Source organism: Necator americanus, chromosome I (assembly GCF_031761385.1).
Source record: "Necator americanus strain Aroian chromosome I, whole genome shotgun sequence".
Taxonomy (NCBI): domain Eukaryota; kingdom Metazoa; phylum Nematoda; class Chromadorea; order Rhabditida; family Ancylostomatidae; genus Necator; species Necator americanus.
In genome coordinates, this window is record NC_087371.1 from 35,827,628 (window position 1) to 35,838,790 (window position 11,163).

Sequence of the window (11,163 nt, forward strand, 5' to 3'; positions counted from 1 at the left end):
TATTTGAGAAGGAGCGCATTTGAAGAGAAAATTCACTGTTAACACTTTCAAATGAATGCAGATTCTACAAAACGTTCTGAAAAGAGAAGAAGTAATTTTTTTTGGAATTTTGAACGTACCATTATCATGTTCCCTGTTATTTCTTTTTTTTTTTCTTCTTTTGTTCACTTTATTTACTGATAAAGGTTTGTTCCTCGGTCTTGCTTACTTTGTGGTGAAATGCAACGTTTCTTGAACGTAATGCTTATCTTCTTAGCATTGTTGGATTTTCTCATCAATTGACGGGATCAATGTAGTAAATAAGATCAACGTAATAATTGTAATCAACGTTGTAAATTTTTAGACGGTGTTGGTCGGACGGTGATGTCCGAAGGCGGAAAATCGACTGCACTGAAAAAAGACAGGCAGCGCTGTCATCAGGTTTGTTGTAGAGACTGCACCACGATTTTTTTAATGAGCATTGCATTTTTACTTCGACTGCGAAGCTGTAACTTGGTATTTAAAGCTAGAAATGGCATTATTCTTTGAGAATTAGGAAGAATGCTTCTGAGAAAATAGTGGATCATATTGTGTCATTTTTCAAAATCCTTTCCAAATAGGTGGAATGCGCTTTTTTTATTGTGGATGAATTTCAGTTTTTTCTCCTAGTAAAGGAAATGTTGGTTGGTCCCTTCGGGATGCACCAAGCCCCTCGATTTATTCTTAAACAGTGATCCTATCCTTATTCCTTATTACGTAGTGAAACATGTCCTTTCAGTCCTTCCACCTTCATTCTGAAAAAAAGAAAAAGCATTTGGCTGTCTGGTAGTTGGACTGAACGGATGGTTTTCTTAATGCCCAAACTTAAATTTCTCCGTTGAGAAGTTAGAACTAAATCTTTTTTGGTAAGATCTGCACTAGATCGATGTTGACTGAAAAATTGATGAGTGATTGATATAGATTTGATTTGATGCGAAAAAATCCGATCCGTTTCAATAATTACGAGGAGAAGACTTGGTTTCTAAATATAACGTGTTAGGATATTATTCCTTTGTCCTTGGTCGAGCAAGTGAAGGAGAGGAGGTTCACACTCGAAATGGGACATTTTTGTGAACACCCTAAAAGCACTAACATAGTTGACTAGAAATTATATACTGAATGAAATTTGCCCACATTCAGGTTGCGTTTGAATGTCACAGTATCTTCCTGTTAAGGCTACTGCTCGATTATTGTATCTAATTACTGTGTGATGAAAAAGGAACACAGTTGTGGTGTTCACTCTGAAATGAGCTCGTCCTTCTAAACTCTATTGCAGGCTCGAGACGAATACTTGGAGTGTGTTGACAAAGGATTAGACGCGGGAAAAACAGAAGATCAGGTTTTTACATTCTGAAAGTACTTCCTGTATCCTTGCACTTTCTAACTCTTCCTTTTTTTTCACTTCAGGCATCTCGAGCGTGTCGCGCTGAACTAAAAACATTCAGAGGCAGTTGTCCCGCATCTTGGGTGGACCATTTTATAAGAAAACATAATTTTGAGCGTTATAAGCGGACAATAGCTGAACAAGGAGTGAACATAGCAGATAAAAATGCTCTCGGCGATAAAAAGAATTAACATTAGGGTGCGGTTTGCTTGTTAAACTTTTTTTTACTACAATCTTTCAACGAAATTGAATCTTTAGGTACTCTGGGCGCCTTCAAGGATAAGAGACCTATCCAACGCAGCTAGTAAACCACCTCGCCGGCGGAAATCTGTTGCTGCTAAGAAAATTCCATTGCAGTCTTATGTGGATATTGGTGTTGATCCTCCTTTGTCTCTTCCAATAAAGGAAGGGGTACTGAAAGAAAAGTCGCTAAATGTTAGTTTGGAAGAAACTGCAAAGCTTACTGTATTACCAAAGGTCCAACCTCAAGATATTTCGAAAAAACTAAGGATGGATCCATCGCATTCCAATATGGAACCGATTATGAACATCCAGGAATACTCGTTCATTTTGTCATTGGTCGAGGTGAGCTTTGTTTGTTTATTTCCTTCATTTCTTACGCTTATATGTTATATTTAGGAGGAACCTGTTGACTCGCATCCACTGCTTAAAGTGGTGGATTTTTCAAATTTATCTTCGGCTAGTGAGATTCCTCTTCACACCAATTTCCATCGCTTTCTCTCTTCTCTTCGCCTCTGCCACAAGTTCAAGTTTGCATGCGAAGTGATTCAAAGTCGTCTGAACACTCTCTCTGCACCCGCTTTGCTCGAAGCAGCGCGACTGTTGGCGAATGCCGAGATGCACAGACGCTGCTCGCTGAGGAGCCATTCGTCGAGGACGGAAGAATTTGGTGACACTGTCAGTCTTGCCGGTAGTCTGCGAGATCAGCTGAAAGGACTTCGTCTACCTAAGTCAATGTCGATCACAATTCGTGAGCCTTTTGAAAGACCTTATATCTTTTTTTTTTTTTGATATTGGGGACTTTTTCTTAGTCCCAAAGTCTGAACGACTACTGATTCTTGCACTTTTGCATATCCGAGTCGTGTTGTAGATAGGAAAGGGTCTTTTGGCAATCTTCAGTCGTTCATAGAGAATGATTTGCGTTTGCTCACATCTGTAAATAAAAAAGTAGATTAGGAATAAATGCCCTATTAAACAGTGAGTAATTCTGCGTTACTACTTGCGCGCTATATTTGAACATTATGCCAATTTATTTTCTCGTTTACGTTCGATGTTCTCGAGGAATCGAAATCCTTATTGCGTAGACCCAAGAAGCGTACACGCATAGCTACTTTTTTTTTGTGAAATCCCCCTAAAACTCGGGTCAAAACGATATGAAGATCGAGGAAGTTGCATGAGCTGCTGTGCTCGAAGCGTAGCGGTTAGGATCGTGGTGGAACATCTCCTATCGCTGTAGTTTCCGATGGTCCACCTCGATTCCAGCCGCCAGCTCCACCAGGCGCTTCAATCGAAGCCGCTTACGCAACTGTACTGAGTTCATGCTGGTTTGGCTCGACCATATCAATTCTACTCGAGCTCACCCTGTATTAAGGACTGTCTACCGTACTCTAGTAATCCTGCTAATAGTCCTTTCATCGAAATAATTAATTATTTTCCGCTGGAACTAAACAAATAGTTACTCGCTGTTAATTTCAGACAGCTTACTGGACTATGTGACTGATCCGAATCATGCCGTTTCCACATTTTCCAAAGAAGCATTCAAGCATTCCATCTATCGTCAAGAAATCCATCAGAATCTGGCATGTGCTGCCCTCGAATCGGAACAATGGCCCATTTTCAAGTACATTTTAATCAGTGTTATTTTACTTGCTTCAACCTAACGTCATCCTTGACTTTAAGGCTAATCATGGAATCGTGTCCCTTATCTGCTCACTACTCACCCTACTTGGTTTTTCATATAGTTGATTTTGTCATTAGGAATCCGGTAAGTTTTCATGTTTTGAGCTCTAAATACGGTGGTTGTCTCCGATCTAATGGCAGTGTTCAGAAAAGAAAGCTGGATGTGGTGGAATGGTATATGAATGCGCTTTCACAAGAACGTCAGCCTTTGTCCCAGTTGCAGTGGTCCAAATATACCTCCAGTATCCTGAAGTGAGTTATTTTCGGACATCCTAAGAGACGCAAGTAGAGATGTAATTTCATTATAACAATGAATTGTTCTGGAATCTGTTTGTTCAGTCTGTTTGGATCTTCTTTAGCAGTATTATTCTATTCATTAATGAATTATATTATTGCACAAAATTTGAGGGAAATACGCTGCAGGCTGAAAAATTCCAAAATTTGACCATCTTAGCTGAGAATTGAGGTCATAAATTTGGAACTATGGAACAGTTTTGTGTACTCAATTTTGTTTTGATGTAGTATTTTAGAAGAAGTTTTTCTTTCAGAGTTTGTGGCTCCCAAGCAAATCCAGTTAATGTAACAAAGCAAGGGACGTTCAGTACACTCTCAGGAAAGACTTTACCATTTTCCGTCCCCAAAGAAGAACCTATCGACGAATTAGACTTCAATTGTCTTAAAGCAGATCTTAATAATATGTTAAATGAACTTTGCAGAGGCAGTGGTAAGTTCTCACTTTGAAAACTTATTTGGTTCGGTCCCAGAAGTAGAATTTCAGGAAGTGTCACTAAAAAGGAAGTGGAAGGAATGCGACGCTGCATTCGATCATGGTCGAGAGCTCACGAAAAGGCTATCATCATCGATTCGTTGAACGTTTTTCATGGAGCATTAAAAGGTCTCGAGCCACTTGTGAGGATAACAAACAGGTGCTTTCAGGGTTGTATTTTCCCTCATTTTAATTTCAGTGAGTTTTTATTGCCTCTGAGGACGAGGGTCAACATAGGGGACAGTTGGGTCTCGAATAAAATTCAAGAGAAAAAAGACTGATTTAGGTTGGCGGCCGAATATGAAAATGCTGTCTTAGTAACACGACCGTTTCTAGTTGAGAAGTTGAAGAACGTTCGATGGCGAGGCCAAGTTCGGGTTTTCTCCTGCTCCACACTGTAAGTTTTTTTAGTGAGCTTTTATCTTTTAATTGGAATTTTATTTTGATGTGGTTTGCACCATGGTTTTTCTTGGTATTTCTTTTTTTGGTTGGTTTTTCTTTCACGCGGTCCTTTTTTCACTTATTTTAAACATAAAGGGAAACTTGTAAATGCAGGATTTTTATAAGAATTAGGTCGACAGGCATAGTATAGTTATTTTTAGACTCTGTACTTGTTTCCAAGCCGTTGGGGGTGGCTGCTTATATTGTATTAGTGTATTCTCTAGTATTTATATGTTAAATATTTATTTATTTATTTATTTATTCATGCATTTATTTATTTTTGTATTTATTTATTTATTTATTTATTCACCTATCACATTGTCGTGGCTCTGTTGACAAGAAGAAAGCAAAACAAACTCGTGGTAAACGACACAAAGCAAAAAAGGAAGAATATATAATAATAGTTTAAAAAAGGAATATATGTTTAGGAGTCTGTAAAAGAAGTAAAAGAACCAGACACTTTACAAAAAGGAAATATCTAAAGAGATCTCAGAGCTCATTCTATGAATATTTTGAATGACAGTGCAAAATTTGGTGCAGTCTGGAGTAGTCCCAACCGTGAAAGTGTGAGGTATACCTGTTGTTGTGCCGAGATCACTGTAACGATAAATGTAAAATTATGTGGATCGAAATCAGATCATATTACTTTATCCACAGACCAACCGACTGTAAGCGTAAATTAGCGTTTCTTTTGGAATGGAGACCAATAGAAATTTATCGTAAAGGAACGTACTGGACTTTAATTCAATACGTTCGACGTAAAACGTATCGTAAGGAGATGACGCGCTAAGTTCTCTGGTGAATCTCTTTCAATTCCTCCGTAGAAATTGTAGAAAATTCCTAGAAATAGTTAAAAATCCTTACGTTCAGGAGTAACTTTGCAATGTTGAATTTTTCGGTGCTCTCGATCTGTTCAGTGCCCCAATAAATTTCTACTGTAGCCCAACGGACCCTTGTATCTCATAGGCTTTGTTGACCTACCGAAATAATGTTATTAATTGTTTTGTTTAGAAAAAAAAATGATAGTAGAAGGAGCGACGTTTGCAGCAGCTGCTGCATTATCCCGCTTTTAGACGTGTTTTAAGTTCTTTTAGATTTTTACTATTGTGTTTCCAGATCCGAAGACGATCTCCTCGTCTTACTAGCAGCCGTAGAATGGGGTCCCAATGCATATGTGCTTAGCGATGATCGATTTTCACTACATGTTGAACGTGCACGCTGCACAGGTCGCCTATCGCTTCGAGATTGGATGCGTCGAAGAATGTTGAGGTTCAACCGCCAGGATTGGCAGTATGATGTTCGTTGAGCGGATTTTTCTTCTGTTTATTTCTCAAAACACTCATTTATTCGAAGTCGTTCCAGGAACTCCCATCCTATGCTGAATTTGTTCAAAAAGTGAATCCAGAAACTTATTTTCTGCCAGTAATGGAAGAGACTCCTGGAATTCCTGAACGTTCCTCGTTCTTGGTGACTTATTGATATGATGTCATTGTAAGCTAGAAGATAGGTTTTAGTACTAACAGTTGCTCAGTTTTTGTTGCATAAGTTTCTTATTTTTTCAAAGTTTGAGAATATTCTATAGTTGTTTAAAGAGTACTGTACATGAAATTGATATGAAGACCCGAAATGTAGCTAAAGTGAAATTAAGACAACTAAAACTGCCATTTAGAATGACAGAACATAGGTGAATCGTGATAAATTTCAGTCTGCTCATCTCTCATTTTGTTATTTTGATGAGTTTATGTTTTGAATTTGACTAAATTTTCCTATGCCTGTTTGTTTGTTTTTTGTTTGTTTTTGTTTTTTGTTGTTTTCAATGTCTTCACCAAAAGGTATGGTTTTTTCGAGTAATAGCAAGGTGAATCAGATGGATGAGGTGTCCAGCGTTAATCAATACGCTTCGGATACTCCAACGCGTTCCCGTTCAATTCGAAATATAGTAGGATCAAAACGACATGAAGCACGGTGCAATTACGTACGGGACTTCCCTCGGTGGAGCGTATTGGGACCCTTAGGTTTGCGATGGTCCCACCTTAATTCCAACTGCTGCTTCCACTGCGTTTTTTTGAGCGCGAACGCAAATGCATGGGCTTCATGTGGTTTTAACTCTACTATATTTTGAGATCGAGATTTGATTTATTTTAAGATTTTGATTTTGATTTTTTTTTGATTTTATTTTGAGGTTTATGGATGCATGTCTAGGCTATACATTGAGTTACGAGGGTTAGCCGATCCATCAAGTCAATGTTTTGTCCTCCGAAACAAGTGTGGTAGCAGTTCATCAACCTCGGAACGATGTAAAAGCTTGGTTGAGTCTAGAAGGGTTTCAAACCATCAATTGACCATGGAGTTGCAGCGGAACCTCTTACCAACTGCGCTACACCCGCCCGAATAACTAGATAACTCCATTAAAGGCATCACTCCACGAATCTGAGGTAGTACTAATTTCAGTATCCGGGATGGGAGACTAGGGAGAGGGGGTGATTCCGTCCATTTCTTCCTAACGCCGTAAAAACGGCCCGGAAGATATGGCTTCAGGCGTGCTGGCGCACTATTTTCTACAGGGAGTTCGACTGGAGCGCGCCAGCCTTGTGCGGCGTTGCCTTCTCATTCAGCTCACTGGGTGATCGCGCTCCTGAATAGGGACTGGTTTAGACTCTCTGCTGTGCTATTTCCGCTTTTGAATTGTTATTAGAGTCATCCTTGCTACCTAAACTCAGTGCAGTGATGATCCTTCTGAAGCATTGAGACAATCAGGTGCTAGCAAGTGTGTACCAAGGAAAAGGTTGCCCTGGATTCGCTCCATAAGATGAGATTATTTCCCAGAAATTTAATTCTAAAAAAAAAATCAAAAATTAAGAACAAAAAATAAAAATTAAGAAAATTAAAAGAAATCTAACTACGAATTTTACTAATATGAAGCGTAGTGTTCTGGCGAACGGATCATGTAAGCGGAACATTCGATTTCTATGAAGGGAGTGATCTTCACCCATCATTAAGAGGACTATTTATGCTATAATGTATGTATTATACTAAATTGCATTATATTATTCATATTTGTTTATATTATATTATATTATATTATATTATATTATATTATATGCATTGTAATTTAAAAAAAACAAAATCTTAATAGTTATATTTGATTATATTATAATTTTACTATTTTATATTGTTACATTTATTATTTATATTATTTTTTATATTATTATAATTTTATTTCACTTCGGATTAGTCAAGTTTTTTGTTTTTTGTTCGTTTGTTTTCCCAATCTTAAAAGGTAGTATAGGGGATAAAAAATTACACAATTACAAATTTTTATTCACAATTACAAAAAAATTAAATTAAGAAATTAAAACTGAAAAGATACACATTGCAACTATCAAAGATACTCTGTTGTCGATACTTTCAGTCTCAGCACGGAGGAAATGACGCGAAACGATGACTGTAGACGGCTCGAGTGGGAAGGAATGCTATCAGTGTGGTAGACAAGGTCACACGTGAATGACATTGCTTCAGAAATGAGTTTTCATTGTGATCGCAAGAATATTTCAATTATAATCACCATATTTCATGTGATTTTAATGGATGAGAATTTATGAAATCACAGGTGCAATTCAAAAAGAGAAAAATTCATAAATAATCCGGAATTATCCAAAAAATATCAAGAGATTGCATGTAGCAAAAGGATTCAGCTTTATCGTTGATTTTTTTTTCTGGAATATCTGCCCTGGTTTTTTTTGCTTGCTTCAAAAATTCGTTTCACTAAACTACAACCGAATATAGTAAGTTTGTCGACGTATCCATCAAGGCGATGTCATCGTTGTTTAAAAAAAAACTACAAGAGATCAGGAAGTAGAAGAAATGACAGCAACAAAAGAGGCTATATTGGACTGGGTTTTTGAAATAATTAAATAAATAATATAATTAACAATATTAATAATAATAATAATGGTAGTAGTAATAATAATAATAATAACAATAATAATAATAATAATAATAATAATAGTACTTACTTACTTACTTAGGTGGCCCGTCTTCACTGGACGTGCGGGTCCCAGCAATAATAATAATAATAATAATAATAATAATAATAATAATAATAATAATAATAATAATAATAATAATAATAATAATAATAATAATAATAATAATAATAATAATAATAATAATAATAATAATAATAATAATAATAATAATAATAATAATAATAATAATAATAATAACAGAAGCAGGTGTGGCGCAGTTGGTTAGAGGTCTGTTGTAGCCACACGATCGATGGTTCAAAATCGCCGTGGTGCCAACCAAGCCTTTCATCCCTCTGGGGTCGATAAATTGGTACCAGACTTGCCTGGGAGGATAAAAACACTGAACTGATCATCGGATGGGCCTAGAAAGTCATTCTATAGGCCAACACTCATTCCAGAACCTCAACGATTACGAATTCCAGTAAAACGCGTTGGCGCATCCCAAATGAAAAGATACGCCACTGACTTTATCTTTTTTGAATGTTAATTGTTCATGAATAAATAATAATAATTTTAATTTCGACTTTTCCTAACGTGTAGTTTTGCGATTCTAAATTCGTAGACGATTTTTTTTACTGTTGTTGGAGGACGTGAAATGATAACGGGGACCGCGTTGTTGATTAGCAATGACCGGTTCGGCGAGCTCGTTGATTGCACACATTGCAAAGGTGAAACGTCATTCCGAGACTGTACAGACGTTCAAAGATTATTAAGGTTTTTTTTTTTTAAGGATTCAATGTGTAATGTTTCACTGACTGCCTTCTGTGTTCGGCTATGATTGATGGGACCCGTCAATTATTTGGAGTTGACGTTTCAGCAATTTGTTTTTTTATGAGGAGCCTTTTTGCAAAATATTCACAGGTTCCACCACTGTGACAACCCGTTGGTCGATGGTTCGAAACTGTCCTGGAGCCAATCAAGACTTTCATTCCCCTGTCCTTTGATATTTATCCTCTTATTATTTTTTCTTTATCCTTTATTCTTTGGGAAATATGAATAATTTGTTTTAGAAATGAAGGAATCTTGACAGAAGTATGGAAAAAGTGATGCTTGCTGGATGAGGTTGAAGATTGAGGTTGATTGTTAGGTTCCACTATTAACGGCCCTCCTCCAGCTAGCATTAGATATTTTTCTTTACCTTCTGTAAGGCTTAAAATCATCCAGAAATCCTTTGAGAGTATTTTCCATTGATCTATGAAATTAGAAATGTTCTATGCCACTAAAATTTTTATAGAAATAAGATGTAGCGTGGAAGAATCATCCAGGGCTTCCAATAACTTAGTCATAAGTTGAACGATTCAGGATTTTTCTATGAGTAAGCATATGTTGAATTAATATTCTCTCGAGTACAGAATTAGTCATTGCCGAAAAATTTACCGCCTCTGTGTTCGGGAATTAACTTTTTTTTCGGATTCGACTGTGACCAAATATTTATATGTTGAAAAATGTTCGGAGCCAAATGGGCAACATGCAAAGATTTCTCCAATAATTTCCCGGAGTAGAAAAATGCAGGAACGGGTTAGCCTTTTATCCACGATTTTTAAGGCTCATTTAGACGCTTTTATTCTAAAGGATCGTAAGACACGCCAATTACCTGCTTCTTTGCTTACCGTTTATTATCGGGGTTTAATTGGTTGTGAAGTAGGTTAGATAGACAAATAAAAAAAAAGAAAAATAATAAATATTTAGCAGTGCTTAGTTAAATTTTAAAAAATTAAAGTTAAATTGTAAATAAAAATATAAAATAAATATAATTATAAAATTATGTTGTAAAATTATTAAAATTAAATACTGTTGATGATTTGAGGTAGATACATAGGGAACTTTGAATAAATAGTGATTTTTTTTTTGCTTGGCTGCAGATTTTATGAATATTCTCTTGTATTCCCGAACGTATTTCGTTTTCTTTTTTTTTTCTAAATTTAGTTTCCTTATTTTAAATCCACCTCGGTTCGTAGTATTGACTATTCCGAATGTGTCCGCTGTTTAGTGTAAACTGCGTCGACAAATCACAACTGAAATGAGCGACATTACCGCTAATATCGGTCTATCGTTTAACGGTACTCCATCCTTCGTTGTAACATCGCGTTCCCACTACGTTACGATCGCTCACGTTCTCTGTTAACATCGAATTCATTAAATAGTTTATTTCTACTAAAGATCACATCGACACATGTTTATGTACATTGTTTGTTGCTGAAGTCACGAAGTGTTCGTAAACTGCGAGTTGATTTCCATTTCGGTTAAGATTCTACGGCGACTAGGTGGAAAGCGAAGCCGTTTTAGTTTTTTTTGTTTCTAATTTTTCCGAATTTAAATTTAAACTTATATATTATTCTTTTCTTATTTCTTCTAAATTTCTTACTTTGAATTATTTATTCTGTAAATTTTTTTTTTAAATTATTAGACTTTATTATTTATTAAGATCCTACAGTGGTAACTGGTACAGTGGTAAGTGGAAGGCGGATCGTTTTCAAATTTTTCAAAACATACTGCCTCTTAGCGGGGATAAGTGGCTGACCTCATATCACTCATTTCTTACTTTTTTTCTTTACTCTCACTTTCCTTCACTTCTCGTTTACTCAACACCTAGGAACACGTTTAAG

At 36.4% G+C, this 11,163-nt stretch overlaps 1 protein-coding gene across 3 annotated transcripts; it reads left to right on the plus strand.

Moving 5' to 3' along the window:
- Window positions 1–51: 51 nt before the first annotated feature.
- On the plus strand, window positions 52–6,008 carry RB195_007916 (uncharacterized protein; the record flags this gene model as incomplete). 3 transcript variants are annotated; one of them, XM_064181806.1, is made up of 14 exons in its annotated part: window positions 52–91; window positions 344–420; window positions 1,295–1,357; window positions 1,426–1,548; window positions 1,661–1,987; window positions 2,042–2,393; window positions 3,119–3,263; window positions 3,323–3,407; window positions 3,471–3,574; window positions 3,871–4,046; window positions 4,101–4,248; window positions 4,375–4,485; window positions 5,646–5,826; window positions 5,892–6,008. In XM_064181806.1, the coding sequence occupies 14 exons, from the start codon at window positions 52–54 to the stop codon at window positions 6,006–6,008; spliced, it is 2,049 nt and encodes a 682-aa protein (XP_064038566.1). The 3 variants fall into 3 exon arrangements, with proteins under 3 accessions (XP_064038566.1, XP_064038567.1, XP_064038568.1); XM_064181808.1 differs by lacking the exons at window positions 52–91; window positions 344–420; window positions 1,295–1,357; window positions 1,426–1,548; window positions 1,661–1,987 and having other exon boundaries at window positions 2,261–2,393; XM_064181807.1 differs by lacking the exons at window positions 3,119–3,263; window positions 3,323–3,407; window positions 3,471–3,574; ... (3 more) ...; window positions 5,646–5,826; window positions 5,892–6,008 and adding an exon at window positions 1,559–1,600 and having other exon boundaries at window positions 1,426–1,485; window positions 1,661–1,837; window positions 1,912–1,987; window positions 2,042–2,055.
- Window positions 6,009–11,163: the final 5,155 nt, after the last annotated feature.